The sequence below is a fragment of the Varanus komodoensis genome, unplaced genomic scaffold, assembly GCF_004798865.1.
Source record: "Varanus komodoensis strain SLA01 unplaced genomic scaffold, ASM479886v1 scaffold12, whole genome shotgun sequence".
NCBI classification, from domain to species: Eukaryota; Metazoa; Chordata; class Lepidosauria; order Squamata; family Varanidae; genus Varanus; species Varanus komodoensis.
The window spans coordinates 16,923,653-16,945,200 of record NW_025335349.1 but is presented as its reverse complement, the minus strand read 5'-3'; the positions used below and the strand labels follow the sequence as shown (position 1 = coordinate 16,945,200).

Below are 21,548 nucleotides of genomic sequence, written 5' to 3'. Positions count from 1 at the left end.
AGCCTTTGTCTAAATTCTGATCGCTGCTGGCTTGACACACTTTATCATCAAGCTTCACTGCAGATCTTGGAATATCAAGGAAATATATCCAGATGGATATGAACGGATAGGTTAGATATTCAAATCTCAAGTTAATAGTCCAGCAAAATCAGTGGTTCTTGTTGCAACAGCAGGGGGTTTGGATCCAATGGCCTTTATGGCCCCTTTCAACTCTACTATACTATGACTCTATGAAGAGGCCTTGGGCAAGTCACTAGGTTGGATCCAGACTTAGTCATGCATAGGGCAGACCCATTGAAAACAAGTAAGCTAAGTAAGATATGCTTAACTTGTCCCACTGATTTCAGTAGATGAACCCAAACAAGCTCACCCATGAAACAATAATAAATGGGTGTGCAGTCCATCTACTGCTACCTGTGTTGTAATGAAGTCCTTATAGTGAAAAAAGCAGTTAATACTATTTTCAATCCATTTTTTGAAGAGCCAGTAGCTAGGTCTGCATTTTATGAGAAGCCAGAGGGAATTTTTACTGTTCCTGATCTGTCATGTTGTCAGAACCTAGTCATAGCATTTCAGCATGGTATGTTTGGTTTCCCAAAACCATGGAGAGATTCAACAGTATTTGAGGTTTCCATGCTTTACCTTGGTTTCCATTGATGTCCATATCTTAGAATTCTATTTTATTATTCGTGGTGAAACACTCTTTCTTGTGGAAACAGCGGCAATGGAAGGGCCTGTTCTAGGCATCCGATCTCTGTCCACAGCTCTCTATCAACAAACATAGCATCACTCAGTTTCTATGGGTGGAGACACCTGCCCAGCACTGTGTTTACCCTCTGAAACAGGGAAAAAGAAAGTGAATGTACAGAGGGTGAAAGGACAATTCAAAGAAAAAAAACATTTTATTTTAAGAAAAATCTAAAACCCTTTGGGGGCTGGAGTGACTAGGAGGCATTGCAGAGATGCAGGCATGGTCTGGAAGGAGAAGAGGGAGAATCCCTCATAAAACTTCAGCAGACCAATGAGGAAGAGGCCGCTGAGGTCCACAGAGAAGAATATGATGCAAAAGGGAATCTTGCTCACAGGAACTGCTGGGGTGGGTGATGAGGGCAGGAGGACAGAATGGAGAGCATAGAAAACACAGAGCAATGGGACACTTATTTATTTATTTATATAAAGCATCTCTACCCCATCTTTTGTTGAGGTCTCAGGACAGCAGTACAGCAATAAAACAAAGCAGCATGAATTAAAAAGTAACTTGTGGCTATCTGACCAGTAGGCTGAGGCAAAAATCTGCATACTGTGGAAACAGCACGGCGTTGCTCAGTGCGACATCTTGACCTGAGCTGAGGACATGGGAGATCTGGGCTGTAGTCTTCACTCCGCCATGAAGCTCACTGGGTGACTTTGGGTCAGCCACTAACCAGCCACACAAGGCTGTTGCTGTGAGGGCGAAATGGAAGTAGAGGGGGACTATGTAAGCTACTTTGGGTTCCCTGCAAGAGGAAAAACGAGTGAGATATAAATGTAAAATTTTGTTGGAAAAGAGAGCAAACGTTCCACTGAAATAAATCTTAGAATGAGAAAGAGTTGCAAGAAACTTGTGTTCGGACTTTGATATCCATTTGTGGTGAATCACCTACTGTGGAATTCATGGCAGGCAAATGTGTGCCTAGCTTATCTAGGCATTTTAAAGAATGGGCAGAACCTACCCAATTACTATTCTGCTGGAGTGTCAGTATCTCAGCACTGTCTTTTAGGTGTACTCCATCTATAAGGGGGTATTTTTCTTTTCCTGCCATCTAAGGATGGCAGTATTGCCCATTCTGCAAATGCCTCATTTTGTTACCATATTCTACAAATATGCCTGCTATGTGTTTGGTAAGATCATGGATGAGATCATCTCTCTGAATATCATCTTTCTCTATATCTTTCCAGTTCTAGTTTTACTAGTTCTTGTTTTGTGCTTGTGACACACTGCACTAATCTGGAATATAGTGATAGTTTGACATGGTCTTTGGGAACCACCCTCCTCCTTTGCTTAGAAAAGTTTGTTTGTTTTGCTTTAGCTTTAAAGGCTACCCATGAGCATCACACTCTCAGTCTATGATGATAAAGTGAGGTCCAGGAATCCATGAAACAGTACAAATTCATATGAAAAATCAACACCTTATTTTCTGGCATCACTTGTTAAAGGGTTTCACGAGATCTGAGCAGGTACAATAGATCCTGCTTCTCTTCTGCTTTTGTGTTTACCCCCCCCCCCCCCGCTTTATTTTCATTGTGCTTTCAAGTTCAGCAGCGACATTTCATAGTTCATCCTGAACTGGGCAAAACAACACCTGAAGTCTGCTATTGTTTTGTTTTGTTTTGTTTTGTGCTGCTCAGTGTTAAGCTTGTAAGACATGCATGCAAAGCAAACACACACATTGGACACCATGCAGCTTGCTTAGCTATTCAACATGCAATTCTCCTTCATCAAAACAAAATTGAAAGGAGTAGGATAACAAAGGGTATTTACAGAACATCTTGGGAAACCGCTACCAGTTCAAGAAGATTGTCCTGAGTTACCAAGCCCATTATTCTGAACAACTCTGATTCATAGAAGGATGTTTGTTAACTCCTAATTCAGCACAATGGAAAATAATTAAGGACCTGTTTCCCATGTAATCACTGCATGAGTATGATCAAAATCATCTCTCAAACCTTAAATTCAGCCATGAAACTTTCCTTTCACAGAGACATTTAACTTAAAAAAAAGAATAATTTCAACTTTTTGATCTGCGCTTTTGTTTTTGGTGACCGCTTTCTCCTGGCAGTGTTGCCTTATGGTGATCTGTGTTGATGACAAGTTCATTGAATCATGGCAAGTCTTTGCACTGGAATGAACACATTTGGAAACTGCATATTCCAAATGCAGCTGTGTTTATTTCAGTGACTGTGCATTCAAATAAACACCAACTGTTTATTTGTATACCTAGTTTCATGTGCATATGTGAACACTCGGATAAATGCTCTCAATACGTTTATTTAAAAATCATGTCAGTGATAAAAGCAGAGTGTGTGTGGTTGACTGCAGTTCTCCAATAAATCAGTTATTGTCACAGTGTCCACTTCAGATGGGTGTGATTTTTAAAATAATGCCAATTATTCAGAGCTTGCAAAGACAGGTAGTTTTAATATGAGGGGATCATCATGTTGGACATTAGTGTGTGTGTGTGTGTGTGTGTGTGTGTGTGTAAAAGCTCAACCATGAAATTCACTGGTTGGTACTGGGCGTCCCACACTGATTCAACCTAACCTTCAGCTGATGTCACGTTGTGTCACCTTTGTTCTAAAGCTGTAGTTTGCCCCAGAACAGAACATCAACCAATATCTAAGAGTCTTGCCCCTCTAATGTGTTGGAAGTGTCCACTTTTGTTAACAAAGATCTGTGAAATCAATTGTAATATTTTAGAGAAAAATGGACAGATTGCACAAGTGCTGTATGATGAAAGCCAAGGGAACGAAGCCTTGTCAGCCTGTTCAATAATCTGGTCTCAGTCAAAGCCAATGTCCTTGATCTTCACCAATTAAATCAAGTGCAGGGATAAATGCAGATACTATTGACTACTACAGATACTGTAGACCATCTGAATGTGGTTCGCATGTCACAGTTAGGAATTTTTTTTTATACTGAAAGCACAAAATGGTAGACTGAGTTAACCCAATAAATTGCATTCTGAAATCTGGATAAATTATGCAATAGCAGGAGTTGGACCCAGTGGCCTTCTTGGCCCCTTCCAACCCTACTATTCTGTGATTCATTAAACTCATTGTCAGTTTTGCGCACTTTATTCTGTTTCTAATAGCTTTTGACTTTGGCTTTATATTGTACTTTTAACCTTCTAAAAGATTTCTATTGTTTCTATTGTATTATACTTTATTTTATATTATAACTTTTCTGAACCATCCATAGAGTTTCAACTATTGGGTGGGATAGTAATGCTATAAATAAATACCTATTGAATTCAGGAACCATGTTTTGTATTTAATTCGACTCCCCTAAGCACTGGAATTCCTGCTAAGATTCTCCATTTTTATGTTTATATTTAATTTAATTGCAGATTAATTAGGACATGGGATGTGTCCTATTAATTTGGCAGTGAACTACTTGTGAAAGTGACATGAAACAAAATAATATAATAATACACTCATCTCTGTGTAAAAGGTCAACAGAAAATTTATTGAAACAATAAGATGCTCATGAACCAAATGTATTCTAGATTGTAAAATATGTTTCCAGGAGAATGTTAGGTATCAAATGTAGCTACAAGATTAAAATACTCAGCTAGCTGCAACTGCCTCCATTTGAAGGAACTAGGTTCAACTCCCCCATTTCACCTCCATTTAACTTGGAACTGGTCCAAACCTTTAAGCCCAGTTTATTTAGGCAGTCCATGTGTGGGATGGGGCAGAGCTGAGTGGTAGATTTCCCCACATTTTTGCAGTGGGATTTGGCTTACTTTTCCAGGTTGTGTTTTTGCATTATATGTTTGCACTAATAAAATAACTTGGATCTTTTTAATAAGTTCTTGTCATAAGCACATCTCTCTCCTATTCACTTTTAAGCATAGCAGAGTGAAAGTCTTTTAAAATACCATCTATACTAAGCTAGGCTGGCTTTGCAAGAGTAGTAATAAAGTTATTAACAAATGACATCTGTCAAAGTAGTAATCTCTCTGATTCATAGAGTTAGCTCTTGCACATGCCACGTGTTGATTGCAAACTGAATCCCTGTCCTTTTTTCCCCAAGGGGGCTGGCTCCACCCCCAGGGAGGTTCAAACTGGTTTTGAGCCAGATGTCAGGAAACTTTGAATGTTATTTAATTGGTCTGCTCATTTGACTTGATGACGAACCATTCTGTTGATGAACTCATACCCTTTTCCCTGATGACCCTCCTTGTTTTACAATGTTTGCCTGACCCAGAGATATCTGGTTCTTACCAGTCACTTGGCTAATCTTGCTCATTAACCTTGGCATTTCAGTCATGTCTTCCAATTCCGCATCCTTCAGCTTACCTTCAAAATCTGAACTTTTTAGCTTGGAATGATGTATTTTGAGAAGTGGGCCCAATTCCTGCAATGTTAATTACATAAGTGGGTGAAAATCTTATGAAAATCCACCTTTTTGTTGGTGGGTTTTTCAAAAATCCTACACCTGATTGCCTAATCCTATGGAACAGAACCACATGCAGATACATCTTTTTTCTACTGAAAAACACACCCTAACACTTTACTATCCATCTACATCCTCTCCCCTTCCAGAGGAGACCTAATAAAATCAAATGATGAAAAGGGACACCACCTCTAAATGCAATTGCTGACAGTCTCTGCTCCCCCACTGAATTTTACTCCGCCATAGCCAGGCTGAAGGCTAGTGTCAGAGAATGGAAGAATAGGCTACCAATCAATAGAATATCCATAAGAGATACCTGCATTTGGTGCTTCCACTTTGATGGTGAACTTTTGCTGGTTGCAGAGCCCTTTAAATAGCTCTCCCATTCCACAAACATCTGCTGCAGAGTTTGCTTGGATTCATGGCCATGTGTTGGAGGTTATGGCTCTTCTAATGGGATTACGGTTCGCTGGCTTCATGCTGCAAAAATGATAGGAAAGTTACAACTGTGATCTTCCTCCAAGGCAGCAATCATCTGGCTACTGCAGCCAACTTTTTATGGGGCCAGGCACAGTCCTCTTTAAATGCCCTACCCTGTTACTATTGGCTTTGTCATGTGCCCAAAACATGAGCTCTTGGACACGAACAGCAGTGGTTCCAAGGAGAAGATGGACCATGCCCCATCTCAACTAGATCAGCTGATATTAAATTCAGCCCCAAGCCATATGATCTCCTACACAATCAGAGCGATCAGACTGCCAACGCTCTGAAGACTGCAAACCACTGTAGACCCTTCATTGACTCTGTACCCCAAACCAACAACACCTAGAAGGATCCTACAGCTACACCAAATGATACTGTCCCTTTATTTGGCATGTTGCAGCTCTTGGGAGAAGAAACTTCAGTTTTGATCCCCAAAGTCAAAATATAAAGCCAGTGATGAGGCAACTTGTTCCTTTTGGTTTCAACTGCAGGAAATCTGGCTCGGATTCTGAACTTCTTGAACCCTGATGAAGCTTTTTGTTCTGTTTCGGATCCTGAAATTATTCCAGCATGAAGCCAGTACAGTGGCTGGGACTTGTCTACATACGTCCCATTTGGGTTGTTACCTCCTCTGGATAATAGAGATAATAATTGCTCAGGAGATTGCCACGCTGCTCACATTATCATCCGTTGCAGTCCAGAGGAGCCTCACTCTGCTATTTCATTAAATACAGTAACCATACTGTAGACACTAAAGTGTATAGGAAGGATAGGCTAGTTGTGGTTTTTCAAAAGGTTTGGCCTGCAATTCCCCATTCCTCACTACTGGAAGTTTTGGCAAGGGTTGGTGGGACCAAATTTCTGGAGACGCAAGATGTCCACCCCTGCTTAATAGTTTTGAGTCTTTTGTGTGGAATAAAGGGTTTTTTCCCCTGTTACAGTGCAGCTGTGAGATGGGATGCTAATGTCTATTTGAGAGCTTAGTATCATTTGGACGCTACTCCAGAAAAAAATGAATAAGAGTGAACCAAACAGAGTAATGCTTGATCAGACTATGAGGGAATAACTCTTAGATTATTTTTATAGCTGCATGACAGAAGCCACTAACACCCATTCATGTTCAACATTTCTGTTTGCACTTTAATCATTCGTATCTGGGTGGCTTCTATAAAGTTCATTCAGTAAACACAGAAAGGAAAAACCAGTTATTCCTAATACATGATCTTCTGGAATGTTTATTAAACCATAATATTCAAGTCTGTGACAGTTTTATATCTGAGAATACTGATGCTTTATTACAGAGCTGCTGAGCAATAACACATTGTTGAAAAACCAGATTCAACATCTTGTGTATTTACAAAAGGCAGATTTTGCTGCATTTAAGGTCAAGAACATCCATACCTAGGAAGCTTTGCAAGATAATGTAAATTTAAAAAGTTGATGTAGGTAAAGGCTTATTTACTGAGGAAGAAAGGAAAGCTATGAGGAAATTGAAGAAATACTGCTCAGTGCAAAATAAGCACTTTCTGGCAGAATCTACATTCCGTGTATTCCATGCAAGCCCATGAGAAACCACAGGGCTTCCATCTCATGGTTTCTGAGGCTGAGATCTACCCTAGTGAACTACCAATACCTTTCCTAAAGGTAAAGGTGGGATGGGTGAACAGTAACATACTCACACTGGACTGACATAGGAATTACCCAAGTTCTTTCACGCACGCCATTTTAAAAAGATCAAAGACAATGATGACTTAGTAAGAACCAGCATAAATGCATTCATATTCTGAATTCAAGTCTATCATTTAAGGGGACTTTTATTCAGAAACTGCATTCGTAATTCTATCCCACTCCCTGCCCGTACATTAAAAAATTATTTCTGAGAAGACTAAGGAAAGCAAACCAATACTGTCTTTTTTTAGGACACTATTGTTTTAGCTCATTTATTTTGTGCATTACTGCACTTACTGGTCCCTTGACATAATAGCTGCATCCCATCACATGGAAGGGTAAACCCTGCTAAATGTCAAATCCTACTTTACAATGAAAGGGCTGTGTGTTTGCCCAGTTCAATTCCACTTGGCTCCTTCTCCAACAAGAGCAGCCAGAAAACAAAAATGTTGGTTTAGCATGACATCCAGTCATACCAGTGTGGTGCGCTAGTGAGAGTGTCAGACTGGGGACCTGGGAGATCTGGGTTCTAGTCCACACTAGGCCACAGAGCTCACAGGGTGACTTGCAGTCAGTCATTCACGCTCAGCCTGATCTATCACGCAGCGTGGTTCTTGAAAACAAAAGATAGCCAAGCAAGCTGCCCTGGGCTCCTTACCAGAAGAAAAAGGTAGGATATAGATACAGTGAGCAGCAGCACAGAGTCTTTTGCTGAATGTAGCCACTGGCTTTACACCTTAGCATGCTTTAGCTTAAGACTGGTCTTTCCTCACCCCTGCCAACTGCACACTCTAAAGCTTCTCCGGCAGGTTAGGATTGGCCCAGTTATGGAGTTTTGTCTAATTTGGGCAATTTTCCATGTTCCTAGCAGCCTCCCCTTGCCCTCTCCCACATTTTTCATGAGGAGCTTCTGCTGCTTTGGAGGGGTTTGGAGGTAAAGGATGGGAAACTCTTCTTCCATGAACGTCCTTAAATTTGGGAGATCCTAAGACTTCAAAGCAATATATTTGTGCAGCATCGTAAAAAAAATCCTCGTAGAGATGGGTGACTGGAGAATTTTTCTAAAGAGCAGGCACATGCATCAGAACTGGATAGTGGGATGATTTTATTGTGAGGGGTTTTGTTTCACTGCTTATCTTACAACCTAGTCATAAGCTACTGAATAACTGGACTGGTACTGTTGTGTGAAGTGCCTTTCAAAAAGCCATCTGGCATAAACATGCGGGTCAACACAATATTATTATGGGCAAAGGTTGCAAGATTGCTGAACTAATATCTTGGTTCCTCCAATAGCCTTTCAATGGGGTTGAGAAATCAGTTTTGGATCCTCAGTGTTCATAAAGTATTTTTACCAGATGGACTGTTCCATTCCTCCCACCTCTGCCCTCCAAGGGAGTGTGTGTGAAAAAAAAAAAGACTGGGAGGAGGTGAATGAAGACAATGAAATTCATTACAAATCTTTCTTGACCTCTGCTGGTGCAATTTATCAGCATTTCACAGTCTGGCATCTGCAGAAGGAGCTAGATAAAGATGAAAGGGACCATTTATATTAATCCTTAGCCTTTCTACTTTCTCCCTCAGTCCCTAAATCAAGGAACATCTGGTCCTTCTTGCATTCTGCTTACTGTTCACAATGAAACACACTACTGCTGCTGAAGCATTTGAAGCTTAGCTGGAAATGGATGACTGCCACTGTTTAAAACTCTGAAAACCTGGCTGAAGTTAGGCAAGAAAATTCAGACCAGTGATGCTTTCTCTGTCATTCTGCTCCTGTTTTGTCATCAGAGATGAGCTCGACATCTCTCATACATTGGAGCTCCATGCTTAGCCAGCAACTGCCAGAGAAGCTGATAGCTCTGCCCTGCAAGCCTTGCTGTGATACAAGGGAGTATCTGCTTCTTGTGGATATTTACGTGAAGTCTTCACCACTCAATTAAAAAAAAAAAAGATTTGTCCAATCTGCATCATGAGCTGGATGCCTTCTCAGTTTATTGGATTTCCAGACTTGCAATGCATTTCACGGGAAAGGCACAAAAAGGTCTCCAAGGAAATGTGAATGTTTGATAGGTTTTCCAAAAAAAAAAAAAAAATGCAATATTTTCCAAAATGCACAAAAATGTGCTTTGGCAGGTGCATACAAAATGTGTGTAATTGAAAATGCATGCACAAGTGTAGCACTATTTTTAAAATTATGATAAAAATTTAAAAAAATCCAAATGGGTGTATTTCTTTAAAAAGTGAATGCACAGAACATATTTGCAGATGAGAAATGGAGGAAGGCTGTGGAAAGGGACTTGACTCACATAGCTTGGGGACTATGAATACACTAGCATCTCTGATCAGGGCTGTCTATAGTTTTGTGGAGGACTTTGGAAAAGTTCTGTCTGGGGAGCCCTTCTGATATTACTATTCCCCCTGCCCTGGCGACAGCACAGGATTGTGCCAGGCAGAGCTGTCCAGGAGTTCCCATTTAAATGTCTCAGTGCTCTGTGTGCACTATGGGAAAACAGTGGTTACTGACCCGCTGTTGTTGATCCAGCCTCCATTTCAAAAAGGGCAAATCAGCAAAAGCTAATCAAATTTCTCCAAATTCTACCTTGAAACTAATCCTGACACAAATTTGCATCATAAGCATTTCTTCTTGTGAAAATCAATGCATATTTATTTTGCAAATGTAAAGATCTGCATTCATTTCCCATTGATTAAAGTGTATTTGTGTATATTTTTCAAATGTATACATACTGGTGAATTGACTTTCCCCCCTTTTGATCCAGAAATAACTTTAAATGCTCAAAACTGTATGGATGTCAACCACAGATTTAATCTAAATCTGTGTTCAGTCCAGTAGATGTGAACTTGGTAAATCCTGGTCAAAATTAACTGAAACAAACATCCTACACATATGTAGACACCTGTACAGCCTGCTGCACATGCCTTGCCTTCCAACTTCCCCGAATGCTGCTGCTACCACTATAGAAAGCACACCAGGAGAGTCTTCCCCACAAGAATTGGAGAGCTTGCCTATACATAAGGGGAACTCAAATTCCTGCTTCTGTTGTCTTCCTCTGCAACATTTTTAGCAAGTGTGGCAAAGTTATGGCCCTCCAGATGTTTTTGGAGTCCAACCCCCATCAGCTCTGCCAATGAGGAGCATTCTTGACAATTACAATTCAACAGGTATTTGGAGGACCACAAACAAGTTGCCCACCTTGTTTGTAGAAACGTGTTCATCTGAAAGGGCTCCACATACATTGGATGGAACAGCGAGGTTTGTAATCTGTGAAAGCCTAGGCTGAGTTGATTCTCAATAATGGTGAGTTGCAACTGTACAAATCTGTTCATCAGATCAAATTGATGGAAGAAAGTGCTGTGAGTGAATTTAGATATTTCAGATACTTCTGTGCTATATGGTTAATCTGTGGGCAATTATCTGATGTGACACATCAGCATTATTTAAGGAATACAAGCTCAGTGCCGGTTTGTTCCATTCCCTTGACCCTGAATATCACACATCACTTGCTCTTTTTCAGTGTGCTTCCATAGCTTGTTTTTGCTCTGTTTCTAAAAGAAACTACAATTCTTTCCAGAACTATTGGTTTGCTATGCTTATAATGTGTTATACGCATATAACACAGCTTGGGGCACTTTTGGTAATCCCCAAGGCAACATTAGAGGCCAAGGAAAAGGTAAGAGTTCATTTGGCCCCTGCTGACTTTATTATATGGCTCATCACACAGGTTGTTGAATCAGCTGTTGTGTAAAAGTACATTGGATGATTGATTTTTACAAGGGAAATCATATTGAACTTTTGTTTCCGGAATGACAAGATTCATTTCTAAAGAGACATGACAACATCACACTATTGACCAAAAATAAATTTTTAAAATGGCCTTGTCTTTTACAAAAAAAAAAAAAAAAAAAAACATTTCCAATAATGCTGGAAGAATTGTCTTGAAAGAAAAAAAGTTCTGGTAGACAGTGAAAGAATAAAATCTCTATGGCTTCTGTTGTATGCTATATATGAAGTAAACTCTAGATTTTGTCAGGATCCAATGGGTATAAACTCGTGATTGTCTATTATTACACCGTCCTGAGATTCTTGGAGAAAGGGCAGTATACAGATGCAGCTATGAAAATGTGTTCAGGGACTAGGGACTGGTTTTGAAAGAAGGAATATCTTTTATTTAAATGAAGCCATATATTACAATCAGCATTCTGCAATATATTAGCCTGGTGAAGCATGGTGGCAATAGCTATGATCCAGCAGTTTAGCCCCCAATTGTTGGATGCAAAGTTAGAGAACTTGTTTACGATAGTAGGTATGGTGTTGATTTTAGACGTAGGCCAAGCCAATCATTATTTTTAGGCACCCTTAAGATTTAATCTCCCACATTTCCCTAGTTGTCATCGTCATCATCATCATCATTAAAAAGCTTTTGTATGCCGTCCTATTATACAAGATCTCAGGACAGCTTACAATATTTAAAAAGACAATTAAAACAACAATTTCAATAAATAATAAAACAGAACAAAACAATAAATCACAAAACAAACAGAGCAAAACTACTAAATTTAAAAAAAAACTATTACATTTTAAAATACTGTTTAAATAAAAAGGGTTTTGGCCTGCCTTCCCTCCTCAGGTTTCTTTTACACATAGCAAACCCAGGTTCACGTCTGTATGAAACCATGAATCTTGATGACTGGTCTTGCATCTGTCTGTCTCTCTCATTCGCATCATCTGCCCCACAAGAATATTGTGATTCTTACACATGGGCTGACCCACATACACTTCATTGCATTCTTTTTGAGAAAAGGGGATGGGACAAAAAACATAATGAAGGGCAGGGGAAAGTTCATGGACCATGTCTGCGGAGGGATTTTACATAGATTTACATAGGCTTATTCATCCTTTCATTATTATTAGTCATTGGCCAAACTATCCTTGGTGGTGGACGTACATTAGCACTTGAACTGCATGCCACAGAGTGATAAATTGGTCAAGTATGCGCTTGGATCAAAACATCTTTCAACATGTTCTGAAGAGCAGCTGTTCCAAAGCTATTTCATCCCTCATTCCAGGCACAACATCAGACGTAGTTTCTATCAAAGTTTTGGCACACAGATTTTTGAAGACTGCCTGCTTCCATCTGATTCTTCTCTACTCACTGAAGTCTTGAGAGGAGACTCTACTTTGCATCCTGCCAGCATCAGAAGTGTAATTACTGGGAATGCAGTGAGCAGCAGGGCCTTCTTGGTTGTAGCACCTATATGGTGAAAACAGACTCTGAGGAGGTTCATCTAGTCCTTTTCTTCCTAGTCTTTGACACTGAATGAACACAGTCTTATTTTTGTTGGTTCTTCAGCATTGGTCTATATGCTTCTGTTGAGGTTTCTGGCTGTATTACAGATTTTGCTGCTGAACGCTGCCTTGTGCCATGGTGGTACTTTACATTATTGTTTTAATGTCTATTATTTTCATCGTGTTGCTTTTTAAAATTTCCATCATGTTATTAATGTTTCATGTAACTTTGTTTGGCAGACCCCTTTGGAATGGGAAGAATTGAGCATCAATTTTGAAATGTTCAATCAACAAGTTTGCTTCAGCTTAAATTCTTTTCTGCTCCATAGCTTGAGAACTACATTGTGGAAAACATGAAATCGGAGATGGCCCAGCTACAGCAGAATGCGGTTCAGAACCACACAGCCACAATGCTGGAAATAGGGACCAGCCTTCTCAGCCAGACTGCAGAACAGACGAGGAAGCTCACTGATGTTGAAACACAGGTAGGTTTTCATCAGTGAATTCATCAGCAGGATGAGTGCAAAATTTGCTCGGTCAGTATCATTAAGTAAATTTGCTCATCTCAGATTAATGTATGAGACATAGTTAAGCTTTAGTGTATGTTCCCTTCCAAAGTTGTGGTGCACAGCTCAAAACTTGTGTATAAAAATTGCTATATTAGAGGAAATAGGAAAAAATGAATACACTGCTTGCATGTTAGGGGAAATTGCACACACAAAAAAGTGCAAAACTTTGCATTTGTTGTCATTATTTCTACCTTGACAGGCTGATGAAACAGACATATGATTGGATACATCCACAACTACACCCTAAACTAAGGATGAGATCAAAATTGTGATAATGATGTTGGGCGTAGACTTAGAGTTTATAAAAAAGTGGACACGTTAAAATCACTTGGTGTAGTTCAACTTGTTTGAAGGTAACTCTGATCTGGCTATGCATTTTCAGAATTCAAGATAAATTCTATTCCAACAGGTTTTCACAGCTGTGAGATTCCAGACTGTATCTTCTGGTAGAGGGAAAATAGTAACAACTGCCCACAAATCAATGTTTTTCTTTTTGTGATGCAAGAAAAATAGAATACATTGTTCAGGAAGCTCTCTACTGTCCAACTGGTAGAGATCCTAGGAAAAGATTATTGAAATATTTGTAAAACTGATGGAATTATTTTCTTAATATTATTGACCTTTGGTGCTACAGCTTTTGCTAGATGGAGACCCTTGTGTTCTAGCATGTGTAACACAATTTGCTGTTGCTGCTAAGAAAATTGGGGGTAAATCAGGCAAAAGCAAATCAGTTCTGGAGTATTTTTGTTATTTTCATTTGCTAAGTCCAATAACTGTATAGCGATACAGAGAGTGATCCTATGGTCCTTAGATATCACTCAAAAGTTCATTAGACATTCCTTCAGGCCTTAGAGGATTGAAATATCCCCCAAGTTCTCACCCCATGGCTGCTGTGGAAAGCTCTGTAGCAGTTTCTTCTTCCTCTTCTTGTGATCTTGAAATGGAATGCAGAGGGAGGAAAGGGAACATGAAAGTGAGTGGTGCAGGAATGGGGAAGACATGAATGAGCTGGAGTCACAAGCTTCCCAGATCCCATTAGAGATGCATGAGAAATCAATTTCAGTTCATTTTTGATATGGCTTGATCTAATCCATGCCTTTTCATACTGTCCATGGGGTTTTCTGTCCATGGGGTTTACTGGAGTGGGTTGCCATTTCCTCCTCCAGTGGATCACGTTTTGTCAGAACTCTCTGCTATGATCTGTCCGTCTTGGGTGGCCCTGCATAGCATAGCTCATAGCTTCATTGAGCTACGCACGCCCCTTCGCCACGACAAGACAGTGATCCATGAAGGAGAAGGATAATCCACACCTTCAGAGAATGAGGTGGCTAGATGGAGTCATTGAAGCAGTTGGTGTGAGCTTAAGTGGACTCCGGGGATGGTGGAGGACAGGAAGGCCTGGAGGAATGCTGTCCATGGAGTCACAATGGGTCAGACACGACTTCGCGACTAAGAACAACAGTAATCCACACCTTCTAGATAGAACATGGACTTGGATGCAACCCATGGTTGAAGTCTATACATTTTTAAGCTTGTAATGAATAACACGAACAAGAACATTAAATTCATTCTACGCTACCAAATACTTGAACCTTTTTGGGAGGTTTAACAACATTTATATATAATACACAGACAAAAATGTGTTTGACAACAGGCCTACATTTGAAAATCATACATGAAAAAGTATGTGGTTTTTTAAAAAATGGGGCCAAATAAGCTTTACTCAATGAGAGAAGAATGTGTACAAGTGTGCAGCTGATGCAGACATTTAGAAAAATATGAATTAAAATATACACAGAAAGTTGTGCAAAAAAGAGCGTGCAATCTAATACAGAGTTTAGACAGAACAAGCTTCTAGATAGAATTCAAAGAACTTCCGCAACCTTGGATTTCATTGATTTGCATATCCTTAGTTCCTGTTTCCACTCCCAGAAAGGTAAGCTAGTTAGATGAGCTCTGGTGCAAAATAGCAACAACAGCAACAGATTGCAAAGATGGAATGTGAAGCAAGAAGACCTCCAGTATTCCTCCAACTCTGCTTGTCTCTTGCTTAAAATGGATCGATGTGTCCAATATGTCTGTTCTGACATAGATTTGAAAATAGTCTGATTCATTTGTCCTTATTCATTCTGACAAAACATGTTCCTCTTTTCCCCCTTTTTCTGTCTCATCACTTTACATGTGCTATTCCCACTTTGTTTTTGCTCTGGGAGTGCGCGCGTGCGCACACACACACACACACACAAATACTTGCTTGGTTGCAGTGGTTCCCATTAAGTGTTTTGTATTTGGCCAAATGGGATTTGCTTTGTAGCTTTTTACTCCACATGTGTTTTATCAAGCTGGACTAGCCAAGAACATGAGCAACTGCTGACTTCAAATAAACACTCCAGCTACTAAATTTGAACAACAGAAGCATCAGGTTAGATAGATGTGTTTAAAAGTTCTAATTATGCATTTATTATACACAATCACTTCCATATTCTGCTAGCTTGACTCATTTAGCTGCTTTGGATTTCTTGCAAGACAGTCACAGGCACTGGAATGCACTGTTCCTGTGGTGTGTTTGGATCTTGAAGACAATACAACACATTGTGTACATGTGCTGAGTGACAACTGAGCCCTTGTTCTTGCTGAAATAGTAAAAAGTAACAAGGCAATCTGATTTCATGCAGAAGGTTTGTCCACACAACTGGATATTTTTCTATTTTGAAAAGAGAACATTGCATATAGAAAAAAAGTAGTAACAATGCTTGGAAAGGCCTTCTTCCTAGGGATAAGTGGATTTCCCCAGTTACTTGCCCTATTGCTCCACTGGTTCATTAAGTATTGTGTTCCACACATATGTGATTCTGGCTGAAGCTGGAAAAGATTCTACAATTAATTCTTGAATGGGAGTAAATTGGTCAAATATTCCCTTTGTCAGAGGAATGCTCTCTGTTTAAAGAACTGTCAAGTCTACATCCTGTTAAAAGATAAAGAACTGAAGGAGGAGAAGAGGCAGACTTTAAATTTATTTATTTACTTATTTAAAACTTTTGTATGCTGTGCAATTGTGCCACAGCACTTGTAGGTGGCTCACAATCACAGGATAAAACACAATAAAAGCCAAGCACATTAAGATACAATGTCAATAAAATACAGACCAAAAATACCAAACAAAAGGTCAAGTGGTGAAAATAAATAAGAAAGGGCTTTCCCTAGTATCGAAAAGAATATAGGGAAGGTGCCAGGGGGATCTCCTTGGGGAGAGCATTCCAGATATGGAGAGCAGCTGCAGAAAAGGCCCTCCTCCTAGCAGCCATCGCTCTCACCTCCCTAAGGATGGCTCACACCTAACTCTTTCTGTGTCTTCTGGCTGTAATTTAATAGTGACCCAAAAGGAGCCATATAAAAGGACTAGAGGATTTATAAAATCTGTCTGTCAGTTCCAGTGCTTGTTGAGAACCCTTCACAGGCATGGTCTATATCTCATGAAAGGGGAGAAATAACTTCCCAAGGACAGTTTCTGATACTTATCCATTGGCCCTAACTTATCAAGAATCCTTTAATTTCTGTTTGTTCTTTGATTATATCTATCATTTCACAATTCATAATTCTCTGCCACCCTTTCTTTTCCTTGCAGTTTTGAGCATATGGTATGCAACAGTTTCTGTGTATCAGACTGTCTGTTTAAATCAAATGTATTTGTGTGTGTCATCATTACATTGGCCAGTTAGTTCAAGCCTTGACTGATGTTTACAATGTCTTTTCCGAAAATGATTACTTAAATGCATGTCAAATACAGAATAATGAGATCAGTTACACAAGAAAGAACAATTAATTTAGTCTAGCTAGAGATAACATATACATTGTGATGACAATATATTCTTACACAAGCTTTTAACTTCTTCATTTTCTATAAAAGGGCTTATAAAAATTTCACAGACAATTACCCTAGCCTGCAGGTAATGGAATATCGGTGTGGGAAATTTCTGAAACAAAAAATTCTTTCTTTTCAACCAGAAGAAAAGCTACACAGTATATACTTGCAATGCATTGAAAGATAGTAAGCACATCAAGAACAACTGCCCACTGACCATTACTGCACTTGCACACTTCCTGGTGTGCTGTGACTTAATTGCTGTATTTAACTGAAGAACAAACAATTCCTTAATTGCATCACATGTATCTGAGGGCATGCAGACATGTAGGAACTGCACTGAAAATAGTGACCCTGTGACAAGTCACCCCATCCCCTTAATGTTTAGTTAGACTGGCACTACTATCTGAAGAGGTGAGGCGGGAAAAACATATTATGTGGTATCACAATATGGTGAGTGTGCATAATGCAACAGTTCCCCCTTGTCAGGATAACCACTTCTCAGAAGTGCCAGCTCTCATCTTAGAAATAACATATGAGTTACTCAGAATAGCTAGTTTCATAGCCTGAGCCCAAAGACATATTTAATGGTTTAAAGCTGGGGTGCAGAGCCTGAGCAAATCTTTCCCTCCTGGACGCCCAGTCCAGCCTTCCAGGATTTCCCAGATAACCACGACCCCTTTCCCCATTTACTGATTGGTGGACTTCTTCATGTTTTTTCCTGGTAAAGGCTTAGGTGCTGGAAGTAAGAGCTTTAGACTATGGTATGCTGGTATTGTTGGTGCTTTGGCCCTACCTTCACCTCCACCACACTTTGTCTTTGGAGTTTTCCCCCAGTGGTCAAAGGCTCCAGGTAACTTCTCTAAACTGGAATTCAGTCCTCAGTCAGAAAGATGTTCTCTCCTGGCTTAAAGTGATTGGGTACTTGATAGCCAGTGTTGCCTGGTGGTTGGATTATTGTACTGGAACTTCAGAGGTCTGAGTTCTTGTCCCCACACAGCCATGCAGTGGGTGACCTTTTGGCCAGTCACTGACCTCAGTCAAACCTATGGAGAGGAGAGTTAGGTAAACTGCCTTGAGTTTCTTGGAAAACAAAGGTGGAATATACATATAATAAATTAAATATTTATTAATATGTAATAACTCAATCGCTTTGCATCCTGTTAACATAGTCAATGAGTCTTATGTCCTGCAACAACTCGGCATTTGCCCAAAGGTGTTTCATTCTCTTCACCAAACCATTCTCAGCAATGAGAGACATGGTGATCCATGGATGCCATGTTCGTCCTCCAGAGCCTGATTGCTTCAGCATCCTAGAAAAAGCTTTCAAGACATGCATGAGAAAGGCTGGTTACCAAGTCAAGTAAATAAATACATGCGGCAGTCAATGAGGCTTTGGCTTCTTGTCACCATGCGCATCACATTTTTAGGTTTTAGGAATGCACTTGAAAATGGAAAATAAAAATGCAACAGTCATATATTTGGAAAAAATGCATATTGTCTAACTCTCTGGACATCTGATTGGTATGACCTTGGGAGGTTGATCTGGATTCCTTTGCCATTGGATTCTACAGTCAGTTTCTTCACTACTATTTTAAGTGAGGTTATTTGGCCAAGATACTGGGAGGCTGTACTGGGGCTGAGATTAAGAAAGAGAGAGGAGGAATGTAGACATACTCCCATGGAGGTACACTATATCTGAAGCTATGAGCCTGGTATAAATAAACCTAGACCAAACATAGCAAAAGGGATAATGATATATTAGAAGTTCTGTTTACAGAACAGGAGCTGAGGAGCAGGTTTCCTTGTGTTTAAATTGGAATTACCTTGGAAAGCTTCTGAGATAAATGCACCTCGTAAAAGAACAATGGAATGCCTTTTTTCCTGTAGCAACTGAAATATAATTACAAGTCAGTGTTTCTGTGTTTTGCAGGGCTGCTGTTCTTTATATGCAGCTGCCTAAATTGCCTAAGTAATAGGTGTGGAAAGTTATTTATGGTACATATTGAGGATGTGTTAAGTATCATCATCATCACATTTATAGTCGAACTTTTTCCTTTTGCAAGGAACACAAGGCAGCTTGTAAGGTTCTCCTCTTCATTTGATCCAAACAGCAACAACCCTGTGAATTCGTGACTGGCCCAAAGTCACACAGGAAGCTTCATGGATGACTAGGATCCAGATTTCCTGACTCCCAATTCAACACCCTGACCACTATACCACACTGACTGTTGGGAAAGGACAAATCAGTCAAGTCTTATCTTGTTGAGTTTCTCATTTTACCACCATCAAGTTTATTTGGAAAAGGATCCATATTGGATTACAAACCTTTATCCCACAAGGAAAAGTGTATATATTTCCAGACATATTTTTCAAAAATATAAATTGCTTTCAAATGTACACATTCTTTCAACACACATTCCTGATGCACACCATTTTGTGAGTGTGTGAGAGAGGCGGGGGTGCAGTTTTTCCTCCTAAAACAAATTACGAGCCTTAGAAATCTGCAGATTTCATCAGAAAAAATGTATTCTATTCCATGTTTAGTCTCTGGAAGGGTGAATTAAAATCCAACAAATCTGTTATCCATTCTTATTCAAAGTTGACTCCATCTCATTTACACATCCATTTGACAGTTTTTTTAAAAATATATATAAAATATGCAAATGTTAATATTTATTACCAAACAAGATATAACTATGCTTTTTCATTTGTCTTCCTCAGGTACTAAATCAGACATCCCGATTAGAAATTCAGCTACTGGAAAACTCATTGTCTACTTACAAGCTGGAGAAACAACTGCTTCAACAGACACATGAGATCTTGAAAATCCATGAGAAAAACAGGTGAGTGTGAAATTCTTGGATCATCAAGTACCAGTTGAGCTCACAACTGCTATCAGTTCTTGGCTACCGCTGCTATAAAAGCACAGAAGGAAAAACTAAGCCTGGTTGAACAAGGCAGAAGTCAAGCTACTCCAAAATCTTCCTCAAAGTGCATTTTACTTTGTTTGCGTAACAGAACTTGTAAATATGCAAGAGAACATTTGTGTGTATCTTTCTACTTGAAAAATATACATTTTGAATCATGCACATACTTCCTGGCCAAAAATGGCCATTTCCCTCTAGGGCAAAAAAGAAAATGTTGATTTGGGAAGATGAATTTATGCAAATATGCACTTGTACAATCTCACAAATAGTTCATATTGAACAAACTGTTCACATGTATGCACACTTTTGAACACAATCAGAAGTTTGGGAAATTGAAAACTTTGCAGGAGAATTGCATTTCTGCTCATCTTCACCTAGGAGGCTGCCAATGGGAACCCAATGCATAATTTTTGGATGGGAATGAAAATCTCGTACATCTCTAGGAAGAACACTGGGAGTGCCAAATATTAATTCTCACTGAGAGTCTAGTTTTCTGTGTGTGGAATGAACTTGTTTATATTTGGGGTCTCCAACATGCCTGTGGAAATCTTTCTTGGCACCTGCCAGACTGCTTCCTTGTCCTTCTGATTTATATTTTATTTTAGATATATTTGAAAATAAATAATTTACTGGGATGCTGCCATGCTGCAAAGGGAAATGTCAGCTTCCAGTGCCATCTGTATTTCCAGCACCTCTAAGCCTAGTGTATTGTCTCTTGAACTGGTTGCAAGTGCAACCAGTTGCAAGTGCTGGAGCAAGATAAATGTGGGTTCAAAAGACGTGGGGAGTTTTAGACCTCAGACCTTACTCCCTCCATTTTGAGGCAGCCATATTGTGAGAATGCCCATGACAATTTTTCAATATTCTGAATGAACTCGTTTATCCAAAAAGACTGGAACAGTGGGTTTCTATGGAGGAGCATTTAAGCACATTTGCCCCCACCTGTTGTCTGAAATACTACAGACAAAATGTTACCCACTCAGGAAGTACTAATGTGCATATACAACAATATAAACTAGGAACACTGGAGAAGACCTATATTTCTGAATGCCTAGTTGAGATAAGCTGCTCTGCACTCCAGCAGTAAAAAAAAGCAGACTCTCATGGAATACCAATGGATATTTAGTGAAATGTCTAGGGAAGTGGACCACCATGACAGACCTGAGCAACAATGTGGTATAACACTGTGAAATAGATGAGTTTATATCCAACCTCTGCAGCTCACAACTGGCAGCTCACAATCCGAGAGTCATGGCAGGGAAGTGCTGTCGATGAGGGTCAGGTGGTCCTGCACAGCAAGACATTCAATCAGGCCTAGCCTTAACAGTAGCTGCTTCCTTCCTATAATCCTTTGAGTAGATCATTTCTTCCCTTATTTACTCTCCCAATTTCACCCCATCCTCATATTCAAAACTCTTTATAATGTAGGCTTTTGCACATGCTCAAGCCTTGGGAGTACTTTGAAATAAGTATTATATTTTGCAAACCTGGAAGTCTCCCAAGTCTGAATAACTCCCCCATATTGTCTGTGGGTGGCCCCATTCCACTGCCCAGTTGGTCAGCATGAGACCACCAA

At 39.7% G+C, this 21,548-nt stretch overlaps 1 protein-coding gene across 2 annotated transcripts in view; it reads left to right on the top strand.

Moving 5' to 3' along the window:
* ANGPT1 (angiopoietin 1) overlaps positions 1-21,548 on the top strand; it is a 147,245-nt gene that overhangs the window by 68,251 nt on the left and 57,446 nt on the right. For both annotated transcript variants that reach the window (XM_044422175.1, XM_044422176.1), the window contains exons 2-3: positions 12,941-13,096; positions 19,767-19,888. In XM_044422175.1, the coding sequence (XP_044278110.1) occupies positions 12,941-13,096; positions 19,767-19,888 (278 nt within the window). The remainder of the gene's footprint in view (positions 1-12,940; positions 13,097-19,766; positions 19,889-21,548) is intronic.